Source organism: Camelus dromedarius, chromosome 25 (genome assembly GCF_036321535.1).
Source record: "Camelus dromedarius isolate mCamDro1 chromosome 25, mCamDro1.pat, whole genome shotgun sequence".
Classification (NCBI taxonomy): Eukaryota; Metazoa; Chordata; class Mammalia; order Artiodactyla; family Camelidae; genus Camelus; species Camelus dromedarius.
Genome location: NC_087460.1, coordinates 1,051,187 through 1,070,838, shown reverse-complemented (window position 1 = coordinate 1,070,838; position 19,652 = coordinate 1,051,187). Strand labels below are relative to the sequence as shown.

Below are 19,652 nucleotides of genomic sequence, written 5' to 3'. Positions count from 1 at the left end.
TGGCCGCCCCCTACCCCCTTTTCCCCTGGGCAGCGGCTGTGTCCTCCCCACCGCTCACGCCTTCTGTTTGGTGTCCAGGCTCCACCACCAGGCCCGACTTCTGCCTGAAAGTCCAGGCCCACCAGAGCCGGGGGTGGAGGTAACCGGCTAATCAGAGGCTGGCCAAGCAGGTGGCGCCGCCTAGAGAGGCCCCTTGGGGATCTTCTGGGTCTATAACTACCTCGAAGGCAGCTGCCAGAGGAAGTGTATGTGTGTTTGGGAGGACAGGGCAGTGGGGGATCCTGAGCAGGAAGTGGCGGCAGCCCAGGGGCCCCGGGGTGCTGGGGGCTCGGTAGTAAAGGACTTAACAAGTCTCCTCTCTGCATCCCCCTCCCGCTCACGTTCACGGCCCCGCGAGTGGGCTCGAGTGGCAGCTCGGGGAGGGGGTTGTCTCCGGGAGGAGCTGGGCTGGGGCCAGCATGGGTCCCTGCCCTGCCTGTGCCTGCAGGTGGGACTCCAGGCAGAGGCTCCCCACTGGCCCCAGCTCCTCCACGGGCTGGAGGCCTCAGGCTCGGCTGGGGTGACATCCTGGCAGGCTGCCCTGAGCCCCTGTCCCACTGTGCTGGCCTAGCACCTGAGGAGTCCCAGATCCTCCCGTGAGGGGCCATCCCAGTGACCACGGCCAGGGACAGACCAAGCAGCCCTGAGAACGGGGCCACTGCGCTGGATTTAACAGGAAGGACCCATCTGTACTCAGCCTGTGATTACCCTTTCAGGTAGGATAAACGTTTTCCTTGCAGTCTTATTTATATGAGTAATCTGTTTAACAAACTTTACAGATAGTAAGAGCTCGGGCTCTGGGTCTGAATGAGAAGGAAAAGCCGGGCCGGGCCTACTCGTAAATCTCAGCGTAACAAGTGCCGGATCACTGATCTGAGATCTGCTGGGCTGACTCGTAAATCTAAGTTAGTAAGTGTCGGTTTGCTGATTCCCTGCTCGTGTTTTTTGCTAGCCAGCTGGATTTTCAGAGACACATATCTGGCCTTGAAATGTTGGTTTGCTGCCTCCCTGCCTCCACTTTTGTGATAATGATGTTGCTAAAGCTGTTCCATGCCTATTGGCCGAATACCCCCAGCTTGTAATTAACCCTATAAAACCTCATGCGCACGTCTTGGAGGTGCTCAGAGCTTCGGAGCAGAAGCCCCTCTGAGCCCGCCGGCGTAATACACCTGAGTGCTCCCACCCTCCGAGTGGTGCTTGTTTCTTGGCTGGCCTGTCGTTTCCGTAACATGAACTCTAGCACCGTTGCTTCCTTATTCTGCCATCCAGGGCAACCCGCTTTTCCTATCTGTGCAATAGGGACAACACCCTGTGTCAGGCAGGAAGGGATTCAGTGCAAGTGACAGGAAGCCCAGCTGACAAGTGAGGACTTGTCAGCACAGAGCCAGGAGCCCGAGCCGGCGGTCGGTGGTCAGGCTGTGTTTCTCGAGGTGCAGGTGCTCCCTCTCTCCATCCCTCCCTCCTTAGCACGCTGCATTCATCCTTGTGCCTGTTGCCTCATTGGCACAAAACAGCTGCTGCCCTTCCAGACATCACGTCTGAGTTCAAGGCAGGCAAAAGGAGAAGGGCCTTGCCAGACTCTTCTGTTCTTTTTTTTAGCAGGAAGGCCAATGTTTCCCCCAGAATCTCACTGGCGCCTTCTGCTGGCAGACTTAAGCTCTGACCTACCGGCCAGAAGTGAGCCACACAGGCACCAAGAGCTGCAAGGTAGCTGGAGAGATGAGAGCGGGGCAGTCCCACCTGGTCTAACGAGTCACAGCGTGTTGCTCGGGGCTAGGCGTTGTTCCCAAGAAGGAGCAGGAGACTGGGGACTAGTGAGCAGCGTGTCTGCCTCATGCCCTCGAGTAGTGGACAAGATTCTGCACAAGCTCTCAGCACCTTATGCAAAATTTGAATGCGTGGACCTGGCACTCAGAAAAGTCCCTATTATTATTTACATTATTATTTACGTGTAAGTTCTCTTCCTGCGCAAGGACTGATGGGTAACCCTTCCTCCCAGGACATCTTCGGGGAGGAGGCAGGCACCTCTTCAGGGGCGAAACCACAGGAGCACCAGGAAGGGCAGGGAGGCGGAGGCCTCCAGCGCGGCCCAGGGCCCGGGAGCCTGGGAGTTGGTGCCTGGCCTTAGCGGTCTGGTGCCCTGGAACGAGCCGCACCTGGCTGGGGTCAGAGGACCTGGTCTCCGTCTGCCCCTGCCCTGACACTAGTCACCTGCAGGACCAGGCCTTTGACCTCTTAATTTTGTCACCTCCACACAATAACACATATGATTCTCACACGACAGGGTCACACAGGAGGGTGAAGGGAAAACTCGATGTTGCACTGGATACAAGACATTAGCATCTCTGTGGGAGGAAGCAGGTGCCAACCCCAGAGGCGCAGGGGCCCCCCCCGCGAGGCCTGTGCCAGCGCGCGTCTGCAGCGCCTGTGACAGGAGGCCTGTGCGCTAAACACGTCGAACAGCCTGCCAAGCGGGGCACAGGTGACGCAGGTGAGAGGACGGGGAGGTGGAGGTCAGAGCCCACATGCGGGGGCCTGGCGACCCCCCCGTGCCAGGCCAGCAGGCGTTTCCAGGGTCCTCTCTCTGTGTGGATAAGTGCAAACCAAGTCAACCCCCTGGGAAGTCCCCACTGTCCTCCAGAGGTGGCCCCTCACTGGGACCACATTGCCAGAGGGTCCAGTGACCCCGCCTCTCTCAGGGCAGGAAGAGGCTGGGACTATGCAGGGAGGCCAGTCGAGGAGGGAAAGCGGGGTGAACTCTGGTGCCCCGCAGGTCGGAGTGGGTCCCCTAGAAACCCGCTGTCCACTTCACCCAGAGCTGCCCTCCGCAGCCCCAGAAGAGGCGGGGCAGCCCGCAGCCTGCACACACAGCATCCTCCGGGAGCTCCGGGTGCGAGCGAGCAGCTGGCCCGGCCTGAGATGGGACCTGCCACTGCCTCGTCCGCACAGTGGCAGGAGCTGGGATTTAGACTGGTCAGTGCACCCTGGGGAGGCAGCTCTCAACACCCGGCCCTGTCGGTGAGGACCAGCCGCGTTAATGTCAATAGGAGCCAGGTGGGAGCTGGGCCAGAGCAGTGCCCCCAGGCCCCAGCACCTGAGAGCAGGGGCGACAGTGATCAGGAGACAGAGAACCAGCCCCGTGGGGACCCTGGGTCAGGTGGCAGCTTGCTCAGAGGTGTGGCTCAGAGCACCCCTGGACGGCACTCTGGGAAGGCAGAAGGCTTGTCCGGGGCCCCCGTGCAGCTGACATCCAGGGCGATGTCCCTGGGCAGGGCCAGGTCTCCTTCTAGGGCATCCTTGAAGCCTTTTTAACCTTATCACCACAGTGACAAGGTCAAAATGGACCCACTGACCTCAGGAAGTTCCCTCCGCATCACCCCGCGGGGGATACCCCAGCAGGACTGAGCCTTGTCTCTGGTGAGAAGTGGACTGAGGCATGCACACTGGTGGATGGTGCCCGGCCTCACCGATGGTTGGATGCTCACTCCACTGGCCACTGTCCTCCTGCCGGACGGCCCAGGTCTTGCCCTGGGTGGGCTAGTGTTCCAACCCACAGCACTGGACCCCTCGGAAGACTGGGGAAGGGGCTCCTGGCTACCTCGGGGGACAAAGCTGCAGGAGGTCAGGCGGGAAACGAGAGATTTCCTGGACTCTCAGTTCCTCCCCGACAGAATGAGGCCGTGGTGCCTGCCTCACGGGGGCCAGGGGCGCGGGATGGAGGCGGTACACCCTTCTCACTGCCCGCACCTGGCAGCGCCAGCCTGCTCACTCACTCACTCCCATGGCCATCCCGCCTCTCCTCGTCCTGCCATGGTCCTCACCCGGCCGTCCGTGGGCCAGCCGCCTGCGAGGGGGAGGGCGGCTGCTGGGAAGAGCCTGCAGTGGCCCGGGCGCACCTGAGCAGGCCCCCCTCCCACCGCCTGCGTCAGCAGCTACTCCAGAGCCGAGACACAGAGGTGGAGGTGAGTGAACAAAAGGTAGCTGCCGGTCCTGGTGGAGCCTCACAGCCAGAGGTCCGTCCCTCTCAGCCTAAGCCGGGTCCTGGTTCCCCCGTGAGCAGAGGTGGGAGAATGGAGGCAGGAGGCAGGAGGCAGAGGGCTGGAGGCCGGTGCCCGAGGGGCCTCTGATGCTCACTGGCCTCCATACTGGCTCACAGCCTAGATTTCCCCCACCCCGGGCACCTTCCCTGGGAGCTGTCTCGGAACCCTCCTCCCTCTCCCCAGCTTGCTACCCCTGCCCGCCCCTCCCCTCCCCGTCCTTCCTCTCCCCTGTCCTCAGCCTCTTCGTGTCTTCCCAGGGCCCAGCACACCTTTCTTGAGCAACCACCAGGCACCAGCTCTGGGCAGGCCAGGGGCTCTGAGCTGCCAGGATATGGTGGTTCCCTGCCCCCGGGGAGGGGGGAGCCCACAGGCTGCCCAAGAGGCAGACACACAAGGAACTTCCGCCCCCAGGGTGGCGTGGGGACTAAGAGCCTGCGCCCCGGCTCTGCCCTGCTGACAGTGTGTGTCCCAGCACCGCGGGCCTCAGGCCCAGGAGCAGGAAGTGGATTCTTCCTGGCCCACATCTTCAGGCAGCTGTCGGAAGAGGGTCCTAAATACGCCAGGGGTGTGGGGGTGGAATGGGTATCAGCTAGTGCTTTGGGCTGAAAGTAACAGAAAACCTCTACTCAGCTGACTTAGATAATGACCATTCAGAGTCCCACAAAGGAAGTCTAGGTGGCTCCAGGGTGATTAAGGCAGCAGCTGAATGACATCACCAAAGATCCGAGCTCCTCCATCTTTTTTTCCCGGGAATCTTCAGTATTTTGGGTTGACCTCAAGTTAGCTCCCCTCATGGTCACAGGGTGGCTGCCATTGTTCCAGGCGCTACACCAGGCCTGGTAAGGCCGTGGATCTCCCAGCTGTGAGGGGCACTCACTGCAGAGATCACCCAGCACCGCGGCCAGGCAGCACCCTGTGCTCATGCCTGCAGGACCTTCAGCCACGAGCCGGTCAAACAGATCACCAGTCCCCTCCTGGCTGGGGCTGGGCCCAGCTCCCCAAAGAACATGGTGGGAGAAAGGGTCCCCAGACCTGAGGATGGCAGTGGTGTGATCCTGGGGGACCGTGGGCCCGCCTGCAGCTAGTGAATGTCCCCGCCAAGGTTTTAGGACGGTCTGGGTACAGCAAGTGATGCTCCGGGTGAAGCCCCCACGCGACGAGGCAGCAGAGTGTCGGCAGGGGGAGGGGAGTGCGTGCCTGCGCCCGCCTGCGCCTCCCCGGCTCCCACGTGGACCCTCCCCAGCCCCCAGGTCTTCACTCAGGTGCTTCTCCCCCAGCGAGACCTTCCTTTGACCCCAACACGAGGCACAGCCCCGGGCGCCTGTGTCCTCCTTCCCACCTTAGTCTCCCTCCATCATCCACCTGCCCTCCTGCTGGTCATCCACCCGCTCCTCCTCTGCCCACTATCCCAGTGCCTGGCAGACAGTGAGTGCTCAGTCAGTGCTTCCTGAGTAGAAGCAGCCTGGCTGTGGGCCAGAGCCCCCAGGGAGCCTGTGGGAAATGCAGGTTCCCAGGCCGGGCCCCAGACCTGCGGCCCAGGTCTCTGCGGCGGCCTGGGTCTGGGAGCCCCTCCACGGCTGTCCTGCACAGAGGCCGAGACGCTCAGCGGAGAGAAGGGAGAGGGCAGCCCGGGGACCGACGCTCTGCACAGCCACCTGCTTCGAGGACAAAGCTTCCCTGGACCGAGCGCCTTCGGCCCAGCAGCCCCATCCCACGTGACCAGGAGTGACCGCACAGGGAGGGCAGGATGAGCGGCCGTGTGGACACCGGTCACCTGGCGGAGGGTCACGAGCGATTAGAAGCAGCAGATGCGACGTGCAGATGGCGCAGGGTGAACAGTAAAAGCGGCAGCAATAGGAAAACGGGAGATTTGATGACGTGACGCCGCTGACGTAAACTGGAAATGCACGCCGAGGGCTTGGCGGAGGCTCCTTAAAACACAGAAAGCCCTGATCGTGAGAAAAAACCAGCAACGGAGACATCGGTAAAGTTAAGGGCATTTGTAACTGTCAGAGCAGACCATTAAAAGGTTGAAGTGGCCACAGCAGAATGAGCGGCACCTCTACCCAGCGGGCGACTCCCGCAGGGACAGAGCGGATGAGACAGATCCCCGCGGACACGCAGGTGGCCCCACTGAAAGCCGGGCCACAAAGAGCTCACGCACGTCCCCAAGGCCACCGTGACCGGCCAGGACCTCGCGTGTGGCATCCGGGCTCCACACCCGGCATTACCTGGGAAATGCAGTTTCACCGGACACTGCGCATCCCATCAGAGGGGACCTGTTAGAATTGCTGGTGCTCCTGGAGGGGGTGTCAGGGGGCACGGCCCACAGCCCTTTGGGGGTGCCTGCTTCCCCAAGACCCCTCTGCTCTTGGGTGAAGGCCAAGAGCAGACGTGCACCAAGGGCTGTGTACAGACAAGTTCCTGGCAGCGGGACCAGACCCCCCTCAGAGACCCCTCTGCGGGTCCAGCAGCTCAAACGCTCTCGAGACTGAGGCCACGGATAAAAGGTGAGTGTGGAGAGGGTGCCAGAGGCCAGGTGGAAGAGGCCACCGAGCCCCCACTCATGTGAAATTGGAGAAAGGGGTTTACCAAGACAGGAGTCGGAACCCTGGAAACTCTGGCATTCCAGGGCTGGGAGTTTTGATGGAGAAGGGGCGTGAGACCCTCTGGAGGGCAGGAAATGTTCTGTAGCTTAATGTGGGGTGGGTCGCCCCACACCCCCAGACACGCACGTGTGTGTTTTATAAAATCCACCGACTTGTCCAACCCAGACTCTGCCTGCTCGATGTGTGTGTTACACCTCCACGAAAATGAAAATGAATTCACGCACACCAAACAACACACGCTTCGTGAGAACACACCAACGGGGCACACGTGGGCCCAGAAGAAGGGCTGGGGTCGTGGGTGGGGAAGGGAGTGGACTGGGGTTTGCATACACCACGGAGAACGAGCAATTCAGTTCTGTGCGCTCCCGAGACTGAGGGACAGAGACCGAGAGGAACCGTGGAAATAAAGGAGGCGCCAGACAGCGGAGGCAGAGTCGGGGCCCCGAGCACAGGCTGGAGACGGGTGTGGACTCGGCGGCAGCCCTGCGCCTCCCTCCGGCCACTGCTGGTGGCCAAGCTCGTGACCAGCACCAAGAAGGGAGTCCACGACGGTGACAAAGAGCACAAGACAGAGGCCCCGGCTCTGGGCCGTGGGGCTAGGGCTCCCCACACCCAGGGAGGCGCGCCTGGCGATCTGCACGCGCATGCCCAAGCCAGGGAAGGGGCCACCCGGTTCTCCAGCTGAGAAGCCGCAGCCACCGGTCAGCGGCCCACACCCTGCTGTCTGAGAAGGAACGTTTCTTTGGTGAGTCACTCAGGCCACTGGTGACAACTGCTGGTCTGGGAGGGACCCCTGATTTGTGGAGTTTCAGGAACACAGTGGTTGGGAGGACTGTGCCTCCCAAATTTGCACACTGAAGCCCTCACACCAGGACCTGTGCACGTGACCTGATCTGCGTCTTACTGGAGCAGGGCGGGCCCTAATGCGACACGACAGGTGTCCTTATGGAAGAGAAATGTGGAGACAGCTGCCCACGGCGGGACGCTGTGGGAGGGTGAAGGCAGTGATGGGGCGCTGCTTCTGCAAGCAGACGGCCAGAAAGCACCCCGAGGCAAGCGAGGGGCCTGAAACAGAGCCGTCCTCAAGCTCTCGGGGTAACGAACTCCGCGGGGCGTCTTGGTCTGCCTTGTGGCCTCCAGCCTGAGCGGCAGTCAGTGTCTGCCGTCCAAGCCTGTGGCGCTGTGTCACCGGCCCAGGAAGCCAGGACAGCAGTCCTTTGGGTCCTGCCGCCTCCTCCACGCCCTCCTCCCTGAAGGAGGAGGCAAAGGATGGTCTCCCCCCGTGGGGGGGCGACTTGAGCTGAAGCGCGCGCGACACCCAGGAGAGGACTTTGGCCGGGGTGTGGGGTGACGGTAGGGCACCCCTGGTGGGGGTCAGACCACAGGGGACGCGGCCCCGGGAGGTGCAGGAGATGCCGTCACGGTGGAGTTAGCAGAGGTCTGTCAGGAAGGAGGCAGGGGCACTGATGTGTGATGCCAGTGCGTGTGCACGTGTGTGTGCATGTGTATACCCACGTGCACATGTCCTGAGCAGACTGACGCTAAGGGGAGAGACAGGAGAGGCAGCAGCAGGGAAGCTGATCCTCTGATGACCCCAGACCCCTCCCTTCTCCCTCTCCTCCCAGGCTTGCCGTGAACCTTCCTTAATTAATGCCTGTAAAACGCTTTCCGATGCTGGGAGAAGCAGCAGTTTTATAAATAAACAGACTTCTGAAGGTTGGAGCGCTGAGCCCCTTGGGGGAGAGCTGTGCTGTGCTGGGGAGGGAGGCAGAGGAGCTGTGCGGAGAGGCCGAGGCCGGGGTCCTGGTCCACCGTGAACGAGGTGCCCCGTCCTGGGCTGGTCAGGACTCCAGTCTGGGCAATAAGGTGGATCCTGACCTCATAGGTCCTCCCTCACCCTCCCCTTTGGCTATCAGTGCCCTCGGCCAAGGTCACAGGGAGGTCTCAGGCTCAGCTCCGAAGGCGTTTGGGGGAAGCAGGCAGGGGCCACGTGGCTGGCCTGAGCGCGCGACAGTGAGCTGGCCGTGGGGACAACGGGCTCCCCGAGGGGCGGGAAAGGCACACAGCTTGCTCAGCATCCCTGATTGCGCCAACGCAGAGGCCACGTGGGATGGCAAATCCCCGGGGTCCTTCAGAGAACCCTGTTCGGGGCGTGGAGGCAGAGAGAGGGGTGGCCACATCACACCCAGCACCACAGCCACCTTTGGCAGTGACCGTCCCTGGACTTACACCTTAACCTAAAAGGAAGAGCCCCAGAGGAGAGGGGAGCTGGCTGCCGGGCTGGAAGAGGCCACACTCAGTTCAAACCCTTCGCCAGACAGAGGCACTGTGGCCGTGCCTGCTCCGGTTCCCACGGCAGGGTCACAACACAGCGGGCCCAGGGCCTGCATCCCACGTCAGGGCCTGGCCGGCTCTGGGCAGGGGCGGCCCCAGCAGCCCCGGGCTCAAGGATGCTGGGTCTGGAGCAGCAAAGCCCCCATGAGGCATTGCTTCTGTCACCAAGTCTGACCACCGCGCTTGACCACCAGGGACCCTGACGTCCAGAGGCGGCAAAGCGCCCGCAGGAGCCCGGGCTCCTGGGCCCTGCTCGGCCTCCGCAGTGAGCTGCCTCCACCGGCCTGGTTCCTGGCACTCACGGCGGGCGGGGGCAGTCCCCGGCCCCCCGCTGCCCCAGCCTATCAAACCCGGGGAATACCTGTGGGTCCCAGAGTAAAGCGACTGCTGCTTCCCTCAGGAGTGACAGCGGGGCTGGGAAACACGCAGAGACATGGCCCCTCCGCCCAACGGCGCGGGAGCTTCCAGGAGAGACTTGGCTGAGAGCCACACATGGTCGGGACACGGGGGCCACACGCTCTCGGGAGGTCGGGATCAGACCCCGAGGCCGTCCGTCTGGGCCCAGGGGACCCAGATCCCCTTACTCGTGAGACCGGCCCCGTGCTGCCGCCAGCATCTCCCGCGTGGGAGCGGGGTTCGGGAAGCACGGCTGTGGGCCCCCCCTCTCCCGAGAGAACAACCTTGCCTCTGAATGGGCTGCCCGACGGGCACAGTCAGGAGGAAGTGCACTCAGGCTCCCCGGCCGCGCAGCCTCGCTGGGTGTCAGTGACGTGCCGGGGGGCGACCCCAGAGTGCGGAGAGCGGCGTCCGGCAAGCGAGGCCCCCAGCTGGTGCTCCTGCTGCTGTCAGCGCCATGGGGATTATTGTTGACTCTGGCCGCACTCCTCCCTGAGCCTGTCAGCAGCCCAGCCACGCCAGAAACCTCCCGCCCCCCAACGTGGGCTGCAGGTGAGCGGCAGCCAAGTCCTGCTGGCTTTGCTTCCTAAGTGTCCAACCTTTCCTAACGTCTCAGCTCCCGCTGCCTTGGGCCAGGCTGCCCAGCCTCCGCGGCCCGCCTCCCCCCGCCCCTCCCCTCGGCCGCAGTGGGGAGTGGGGGCTGAGGGTCCGCCGGTGCCTCCCCGTGTCCGTGCTTTGTCCAGCATGCCTCCTGCCACCCCCTGCCTCTTCGACACACACGCTCACTCCCCCACCGCCCTTCTGCCTCCCTGCCGTCTTTGTTTTGGAGAGAGGTAATTAGGGTCATTCATTTACTTTACTGGAGGTTCTGGGGAGTGAACCGAGGACCTGGTGCATGCCGAGCACACGCTCCACCAATGAGCTACACCCTCCCCCTCCTCTGCCGCTTTTGATCTGCTGTGACCCCCTGCCACCCCCGCTTTGTCTTACCTTTAAAAACCAGCTCGGGCATCCTCTGGCTGGGAGCCTTCTCGAAGCCCCCGTTTGCTCCGGCTGTGCCATACCATCCCCGCCTCTCCCGGGCCGTCTTACAGTTCATCTCCCCTGAGCTGGGCTGTGAGACCTCGGGCAGGGCCAGGTCTCACTTACCGCGTGTCTCCGCACACGTGTGTCACACAGACTTGGCACATGGTAAACAGCAGCTCATTTCCGAAGGACAGGAATACATCTGCCCCAGGGACGCGGTGCAGCCTCTGGCGTCTCCCAGTGGAGGGAGGTGGGGGTGGGAGGGGAAGGAAAGCACTGAGGGCGAAGCTTCTCCAGCTTCCGGGGCTGAGGTCCCCCAGAGGGGACGGTGGCTCTGGCGGTAATGGACACCGCTCTAGGCCAGGCACGTGGATGGATTTTCAGTGGAGCCACAGCTCCTTCGTCTCTGGGCAGGCTGGGCGGACTAACAGGTACACGGTAGAGGACCAAACAGGGAGCTCGTACCCCTGGGAGTGCTGTGTGCAGAACACGGGAGGGCCAGTTCTGCACAGATTCCCGCAGAGCCCCGGAGGCAACCAGGACCAGCGGAGAGGCCCCACCCCGGCCGCTGGCGTAAGGGTCCAGCAAGAAACGCCGCCTGGAAGCCGGGGCTCCGTCCAGAGACACATCTACGTTCCCACAACAGACTCACAGGACAGGGCTTCTCGGCAGCGCTGGCTGGGTGGAGGAAGGACACAGGAGGCCGGAGGAGGCCCCGGCACTGGTCTCCACCCTGGCCCCCCAGCCCCTCCATGGACAGCGCTGCTCTCACTGTGCTGAGACGCCCAATGGCTGGCCAGCTGCAGGAAGTGAGAAACCTCCCCGGAGAAGCTAGAGCTTCCTCTCACTGGGCTGCGTCCTTCAGACTCTTGGGACACGGCTGGATGGGACGTTGGAGAACACCCAGGCTTCCAGACCCGGGTCTGACCGCCCCCAGCGCCCTGCGCCAGGAAGCCCCGCCACCGCTCTGGGGCCTGGTTCTGCGTCCGCCCACCTCGGAGACGCTCCCCCACGCCTTCCCAACTAGACTCTGGCCCATAGCTGTCAGGTCTCCCGCCCTCCCTGCCCACCCGGGACACTCTCTACCTCCCCCTGCTGTGCCCGGCAGGGCTGTGCCGGCTGCTCGGAGCCCCAGTGCCTCCCGGCACCGCCAGCCCCAGGAGAACATGGCCGGCAGCGCTCAGCTCTCAAGCTCCCCCGGCATTTCAGGACCACAGCTGGCAGTTTTATCTGCGCCCTCTTCTCCGGGCTCCGTGCTGCTGCAGAGCGTTACCCGTGGCTCAGTTTGCTGAAGCCCTGCGTAGGTACTCGAGGTTGAGTTAAACACACCGCGTGCTTGTAACCGCCCCTCCCCCCAAAACCGGAGGAGGGAGGGGGATGCCGATGGTTTGGAACCTGAAAATTAAGCAAAATGCTGGGAAGACGCACCAGTCTGCAGCCAGGCAACTGCCCACGAGGCAGAGTGGCTCTGACCCGCCGCTGCAAACGGCGAGCTTTAAAGGTGGCTCCGTGCTCCACACCTGGGAAGCAGGCCGATCCCTCTGGAAAGAGAGAAGGCACACGTCCGGGCAGAGCAGGCTCGGCGGAGAGGCAGGTGGCCTCTTCCTGGGTGGGAGTGAGCAGCCCTGTCACCTGCAGCCGGGGCTCCTGGCCCGCTGGACAAACAACAGTCTTTGCAGGTTGGCTCCAGGCCCCTCTCCCATCCTGCATCCGCGTGACGTCCAGCCGGATCACGCGCAGCCTGGTGTTCAGAGGCCTGGACCTCATGTGGCACCTCCTGTCCCCGGTGCCACAAGCCAGGGACATGGGCCTTTGTGGGGTCAGCTGTTGGCTTCCTCCCTGGCGCTCAGCAGCTGGAACTGCCTTAAGGGGGGGCGGGGGGGTGTCCTCTGGGAGGAGAAGCTCCTCCCAGAGGAAGAACTCAGAGTCGTGCCTGTCCCGGGCCAGGGTCCCGTGGGCGGTGACCAGCCTGGAGTCTCTGCCTGGGGCCTGCCTCGGGAAAGGGCTGGAAGCAGGCTGGTGGGAGGGTGTCCGTGGGGCACCTGGAGGTTCTTGAAGATGCTGATGAGGGTTTCTCTCCCTCCACAGTCATCTCCAAGCTGGCCTCTGCATGGGGAGACACCCAGGACCGTACATTCCAACAGCAGCTCCTTCTCTGGCTTTGCAACAAGACAGGGTGGTAGCAGCCACACCAGCTGGGCTACATCTCTGTCTGAAGGGCTCAGGGCGCCTCCTCCAGGAGGAAGGGTGAGCGGCACTGACGAAGGGGGGCGGGGAGAAGGGGCGATGCTCCGCTCGGAGGAGCCGGTCCCCTGTGACGCCCAGTTTAACCCCCATGAGGACTCCATGAGGCGCGGGTCACTCTCCTTCTACAAGTGAGGAGACAGCACCTCAGACAAGCTCCCTTGTCCCGGACAGAGGGCAAGTCCGCCTGACCACGGCCGTGTGTCCTGCCCCGCACCAGGCGGGATGGACGGGCGTCACCTCTCCAGGGCTGAAGGTGGTGCCGGGGTAGTGGGCCTGTGGGGACCGTCTCAGGCCTCCTTTCCACCTGGAAATTCAGGCTGCTGCCCAGAATTTGGGTCAGAGGAGGAAAGAGGAGAGTCAGCCTCTATGTGACATCTCACTCTGGTGCCTGAGATGACCCTGTGATGCATTTCCCGGACCCTCCAGAAGGGTCTCTGCACAGGGCAACGTGCACCTGCTCTCCCACGGGGGAGCCAGCACCCCGTCTCCAAGGGCACTTTGAAGGGTGCTGCAGTCTTTGGTCTGAATGAATTGGGCCTGTCACTTTCAAGGTGATTCATTCCAATAAAGGACGGAGGATTTGTTTTCAAAACAGATCACCGTGGTGTTGCCCTAAAAAGGCCCAGTGAAGCTGCGGTGTGGGTCTGACCACACCGGGCAGGGGGGCGACCCTCCGGCCCCAGTGCACATCTGTCTGTTCACAGCAGGTGCTGCGACTGAGATTTCTTTCTATTTATACAAAACAAGTTAAAAAATAACGTTTCAGAAACGGGCCACTTGCTACCACAAATGTATTAAAAAAATTTTGAATGGAATTCATTTCTCCCCACTCAGGAAGCAACTCTGCACATGTATTAAGGTCAAGAATACACATATATTCTCAAAATACCTCAATTTTAAAGGGTGGCCAGCAGTGGAGGAGGCTGATGTTGCCCGGGGGTGAGCAGTCACCAACCGGGGAGGGCAGGTCCACGTGCGTCTGCCGCGCCCCACTCCTCGTGCCAATGCTCAAACGCTGCGTTTGCGGTCACGAGCGTCACGTGTCTGGAGGGTGTGCTGCCGGGTCTATCACGGGCGGGACCTTGTAGGAGACGTTTTAGGAACAGAGGAAGCCATCCCTTCGGAATCGGGAGGTCACAGCAGGCTCCCGGGCCATGTTGTGGCCGGTGGGCGCCAGGCCCCTTCCCACCCCGCTCTGCTCCTCAGGACAGAAGTGCCCGCGTCAGCTCGGAGCTTCCAGTGCACATCCGGGCTCAGAAGCTGTCAGGAAACCTTCCTCCCCGCCTCGTCCCCGCCCTGCCGGAGAGGACGAAGCTGTCTCCCATGCGGCTTCAGAGGCCTCATTATGGGCCTAGCACGAGCAGGGTGTAGAACTAAAAAGTGTGTCACCAGCACTCGGCAGGGATGGGTGCCCACGTCGACCCCCCGGAGGACAGCTTGGCGAGGGCTCCTCTGCGCGCTCCCAAGATGACGCCTGTCTCCGTGCACGAGGTCAGTCAGCTCCACGGCCTGCGTGTCCCGATCCTCGTGCCTGACTTGCACGGCTTCTCCCCGGAGGCCAAGAACTGGCTTTAAAATCCTCTGTGGCCTTGCTCTCAGCATGCTCTGCTGAAAATGACCAAAAGCTCATTTGGAAGCAGAGGCTGGTTGGGTCCAGAAGACACAGAGGAGCTAGTCTGGCTGGGATGGACGGAGCGTCACCGGGAACACGGGCCGTCTGTGGGCTCCCAGGACATCTACCTCCAGAAACTGGCGGGAAACACCTTTGCAGATAATTTCCCTTCTTTAAGGCCCAGGGAAAACGTGCCGACTGATTCTCACAAATGAAAGGTCTACTCTGTTGGGAAATGGCTTCACTTGTTACTTGAGAGGTGGGTGAGGCCAGGGAGGCCGGCGGGGCGTGTCAGTGGTCACGAGGCGACACTGCCACCTGGCGGTTGGCACATTCAGAGTTCCAGGAATAACCGGAGCTGCTGATGAAAGAGCAGACAAGTCCCCAGAGCAGCCCTCCCCACAGGGAGTAACGTGTCTGCACACAGCCCGGCACACGTGAGGGGCGGCAGCCTGAGCCTGGCGTTCGCCGTGTGACACGAGCAAAGGGCTCTCCCCCCACCCCCAATTCTTAGCGCCAGGCGCACCGAAGGATGAAGCTGTTTACAAAAGTCCTTGATGAGAAAAATCCGAAATGTTTTACTTCATGTAGCATATACTTCAAAAAAAAGGCAGAAACATTTTGGGGAACAGCACTTGATGTGAAAGAACCTTGAACTGGTGGACCTTGAGGACGAGTTTAAAACCGCCCCGCTGTCACAGCGTCTTCTTCAAGGCCATCTGCGTCGTGCTGAAGAGATAAGCTTCGTAGATGATATTTAAGAAGCTGTCATCATTCTGGAAAACAAAATCAAAAGAGCCCCTGGGAAGGAGCACTGGTGGGCAGCACACAGGCTCCCTGCCCGGGAGCTGGACGGGCATCTCACCCCAAGGTGCTCACCTCCAGCCATCTGGGCTACAGCCGGGGCTGTGGAGGGGCACATGAGAACACAAGGGGGCCGCAGGCCAGCCGCACGCTCGGCTGCCGGTTCTCGGCGGCCAGCGGGCGAAGCAGCAGGTGCTGGCTGCCCGTGGCCCTGGCCTTGGCAAACGGGCAGCTGCTGGACTGGCGGTCTCTGGCCTCTCCTGCCTGACTAGGGGCTGAGGGAATCACGGGTCCAGTCAGAGGTTTTGCTTCTGATGCTAGAGGCATCTCCCTCCCACCCAAACCCTTGAACGCTCGGGCAGTTCGCCCAGGTCTCACGGGGCGTCCCCCACCCGGGGCCGGCGCCGTCCTCACGCAGGGAAAGGGAGCTGGGCTGCCCTGGTCTCCCTCCGCAGTCTCCGTGCAAGGGACGGCGTCCTAAGAGCAGGCAGACACGACAGCAGAGCGCCCCCCGCCCGGGAAGAGGGCATCTAAAGTGTGGCGTGGGGTGGGGGGGCACACGGGCCCAGGGAGGGGGACACACGACCTCTAACCACCAGGGCCAGGGGCTGCTCCCGGCTGTCAGAGTCATGACTCTGCACGGAGATCTCTGAACAACGCAAGTGGAATGAGCCCGAAACACACGGAACTTTTAATTTACATTTCAGGCTTTTTTGTTTACTGCTCAGAGGCGTTCACAGATGTCCTAAGTCCTCATGAACTTATCATGAATGGCTTCAAAAAAGGTGGAAAAGACCTTCGTATTTATTTATGAAACAGCACGGGGTGGCCACCTGTGGTCGGCCCTCAGCGGCCTGCGCTCTGCTCCCACACTCGGGTGCAGATTGCTGGCCCTGTCCCTTCCTTCTCTCTGATACACGTTCCCTTTGCAAAGACGGAGACTCCTGTCCTGTTGAGGAGAAAGTGTGCTGGCCGCGCTCTCAGTCACCTGACACTCAAGCGACAAAACCACAAAAACCTTGTTAAAGACTCTCTACCAACCAGACACCAGAAGAGCGAACCAAGGAGAAGCAGAAGCCCCCACTCTTCAAGGCCCTGCGCGGGCCCAGGGTGAGCCCTGCCTGCCCGCTCCATGGGCCCCGCCCGCACAACGTCCTGCCCGCATGCGGCCCCTGCTCTGCCGAGTGTTGGCTGAGGGACGTCAGGCCAGTCACTGCACCTCAGTCTCTTGGTCTCTAAGACAGAAAACCGCAGCAGGCTGCTGTGTAAGGGCTCACACCACCGGCAAAGCGCTGAAGACGGCGCCTGGCTCGGGGACCCGCACAAGCCTCACCCTCGCTCTCAGCTCACGGCGCGGTGGGGCGTGTGGCTGACACCCACCCTGGCCTTGTCCTTTGTCACCACCACCGTTCCCTGCGGCCCCAAGGCTTCCTCCTGGGCAACAGTCCAGACGCTGCGGCCTGCTCTCACCTCTGCCCCCCGAGGCCCCACGGAGGATCCGCCTGGGCCTGCAGCACCCAGCACCCTCCCGTGGTGACCTGGTCACACGCTGCAGCCTCCTCTTCTGACAGGTAGCAGCTCGGAGGACTCAGTCAGTCCTCCAGGTGAGAAAACCCTCCTGGAGCTGAGACACTCAGAGCCAGTTTCTGAATCTCCTCCAGAACCGCGCACAGACACCGTGGGGTGCAGGGAGGGCGGCCCAGCAGACACCAGCGAGGGGCGCCTCGCGGGGCGGGGGTGGCCGGGGGTGGGGGGCTCCTACCTGGACGAGGTGCAGCAGGGCTTCCTGAAGCTGCAGCTTGGTCAGGGGGCTGCCGGTGACCCCGGGCGGCTCCAAGGGCTGCAGGGGCAGGAGGAGGCCGGTGGGGGTGGCAGCTGGGTCTTGGCTTCTCAGGGGCAAGAGCCCGCTGGCCCTGTCCTGCGGCGGGGCCCAGGCGTGCTGGGTGAACACCATGGGGGACATGAGCAGAGAAGGGGCCGCTGCGGCTGGGACGCGCTGGGGCGAGAGGACCTGCGGGGGAGCCCGGAGATGGCTGGTTACTAAACACAGAGACACGGGTGCGGGGGACGTGAAAGGAGCAGCAGAGCGGATGCAGGCGGTCCCGACGCAAACTGCTCGCAGCTGCAGGCGCGGGGCCGCTACCCGGAGGACCGACTCCACTGCCCTCGGTCTCACGTACACGCAGACTCTGCTCTGCACCTATGGTCTTTGTTTTCAAAAAAGGCAAGATTTCTGAGGAACGGCTGAAAGCCACTTGCCAAAACACAGCAGGAGGACCAATGAAATATGTGATAAATAGAGAGAAATTTCTAATTTTAAACCCAATGCATTTGCAACGAATTTGTACCAATCCAAACGGAAAAAAAATCAGACCCGTCCCTAGATGTCCCCATAGGCAGTGGAAAACGGGAACGCGCCGGCTTTCTCCCTGCTCTGAGCTACTGGTGACCAGAGCGCCGCCTTCCTCGGGGGACAGGACACTTCTGAAGATGACAGTATCCCCTCTCGGGCAATCAGCGTGCATGCCATGGGGTCAGAGGGCACACCTCCCTTCTCCTGACTTCAGTCAGCTGCACCACTGAGACCCCCGCTTCCAGGGTCAGTGAAATGCTCCTCTGTTGACCCCAAGCACCCGGGCTGCGGCTTCTGCGGGGGAAGGGCCCCAGCTCCCCAGCTCTTCATGGCCACGTTCCCACGTGCAGCGCAGGCTCGGCAGGTGGGAGTGCTCAGAAGTGGGTACTGGATAATGAACACAGGATAACCAACTGTGGGCGGAAATAACCAGATGAGGTCAGACATCTGGCATCCCAGAATGATTCAAAGCACCCTAAGTTTCCAAAGTCAAAGATTTGGGTTTCTGTCCACGTCCCTGTCAAGCCTTCAAACCTTATAAGATGAAGACTGAATTCCAGGAACAAAGCATCTCTGAGCGGAGGGAGGCTCTGGGATTGCCAGGCAAAGACCCCCTGGACGTGCAGGCAGAAGGCGCACACGCGGCTCAGCTGGAGCGCACAGCATGGTGGGCTCTCAGTGAGCCAGGCCGCCCCAGCCCCGCCCCGCGCCCCCCGCAGAGCCTACCTGAAGCAGAGGAGCCTGCGTCTGCGTGCCGGGGGGCCGGTCCCTCCAGGGCTCCAGTGGGGTGGGCGCGCTGGCGCTGGGGGAGGCCACAGGGAACTTGGCGGCTAAGGCAGGGCGGCTGGGCGTGAGCGGAGGCTCCTGTGGCACCGTCTGAAGCCTCCGCAGCAGCTCCTGCGGGGTGGCCTGGCCGGGGCCTGCAGACGGACCGCCAGGCTGCTCCCTCCCGGGCGCCCGGGGCCCTGGCATCTGCAGCGGGAGGGGATGTGCCAGCGGCGGCGGGACTGCAGGTGCAGGGATGCGGGAGCTGCCTCGCAGCTTCTCCAGCAGGTTCTGTGTCCTGGGAGCGCTGTGCACACCGGAGGAGGGCCCAGGGCTGCGGGGAGAGCCGGGCCGGGCGGGCACCCCAACGGCCCCCCTGTGGTCACAGGGCCGGCGCTCTGGCAGCTCCGACAGCAGGTGGAGGTCGGTGCCCCGGACCAGGAGCTTCTGGATGGCCGGGCAGAGCTGCTCCTCCAGCGAGGGTGAGGGTCTCCTGGCCTCCTCGTGGGACAGGGAGCGGACGGCCCCCGGCCTCACCGGGATCTTCTCCGGCGGCGGCGGGGGGTGCCGTGGAGGCCCCGCAGGCTCGTGACATGGAGTTCTGTCCTGCTTCCCAAAGAGAGCCGACAGAGACAGGTGCTGGGGCTCAAGGTCTGAGGTCTGGAAAAAATAAAGACACACACACAGTCTGGTTCTGCAGGGCAAGGGTGGGGGCAGTGAAGCAGAGCTTACTAGCCGATGATTTCTTCTGTTCACAAAGGGTCAGAGAGGATGAAAACACTTAATGATAAACTACAAATTTGAAAGCTTTTTTTTTTTTGAGAACTTTTTAATGCCACACATTTTCACAGCATTCTTCCCCCTTCCACCCACAAGGCAGCTGCTGATTTTTTAGTAACTGTCAACTGATAGCACAGGCATACGGCCCTTGATGGGCCCGGGGGTCACAGACTGGGGACCACCATGGCACAAAACCACAGACACTAAAGGGCGAAGAATCTCTTCAACAGGGCATCTATCTAACCCTACGAAGTACAAGACGACGCTGAGAATACGGAGAAATAGGAGGATTTCAGAATTCCTGGTAGCTTTTCACAGGATTATAGAAGTTTAGGGCTAGAAAGAAACCTATGCCATTGAGTCTAATTCCATCGTTTCAACTATGTAAGAGAAGCTTTAACGACCCCCATCAGAGAGTGACTCCAGCCTGGTCACTGCCCCGCCCCTTCCCGCCCCCTCCGCCCCGCCCCTTCCCGCCCCGCCCCCCGCGCCTCTTTCTGCTGCTGTCTATTGTTGGGCTAAGAAAACATTAGCTTCGTTCTCAAGTCAACACATTCTGGTTTCTCTATGAAAACAGAAAATTTCCATGGAATGCAAACTTTAAATCAAAGCTAAAAGATAATTAGAAAAGGCTTATTCTTTAAAAA

The 19,652-nt window shown here is 61.7% G+C and overlaps 2 protein-coding genes across 7 annotated transcripts in view; both read right to left on the bottom strand.

Annotated features, from left to right (window-relative positions):
* Window positions 1-12,781, bottom strand: part of CACNA2D4 (calcium voltage-gated channel auxiliary subunit alpha2delta 4) — a 96,330-nt gene extending 83,549 nt beyond the window's left edge. The window contains exons 1-6 of the mRNA XM_064478788.1: window positions 12,707-12,781; window positions 12,077-12,433; window positions 11,873-11,985; window positions 11,097-11,244; window positions 9,198-9,363; window positions 7,220-7,369 (exon numbers count right to left, since the gene is read on the bottom strand). Coding sequence (XP_064334858.1) covers window positions 7,220-7,369; window positions 9,198-9,363; window positions 11,097-11,244; window positions 11,873-11,985; window positions 12,077-12,433; window positions 12,707-12,781 — 1,009 coding nt within the window. The remainder of the gene's footprint in view (window positions 1-7,219; window positions 7,370-9,197; window positions 9,364-11,096; window positions 11,245-11,872; window positions 11,986-12,076; window positions 12,434-12,706) is intronic.
* Window positions 12,782-14,857: 2,076 nt separating this feature from the next.
* The window catches only part of DCP1B (decapping mRNA 1B), a 42,065-nt gene continuing 37,270 nt past the window's right edge, over window positions 14,858-19,652 (bottom strand). For all 6 annotated transcript variants that reach the window (XM_064478858.1, XM_064478859.1, XM_031444407.2 and 3 more), the window contains 3 exons: window positions 18,187-18,885; window positions 16,870-17,118; window positions 14,858-15,079 (listed from right to left, as the gene is read on the bottom strand). In XM_064478858.1, the coding sequence (XP_064334928.1) occupies window positions 14,999-15,079; window positions 16,870-17,118; window positions 18,187-18,885 (1,029 nt within the window). In that variant the 3' untranslated portion in view covers window positions 14,858-14,998. The remainder of the gene's footprint in view (window positions 15,080-16,869; window positions 17,119-18,186; window positions 18,886-19,652) is intronic.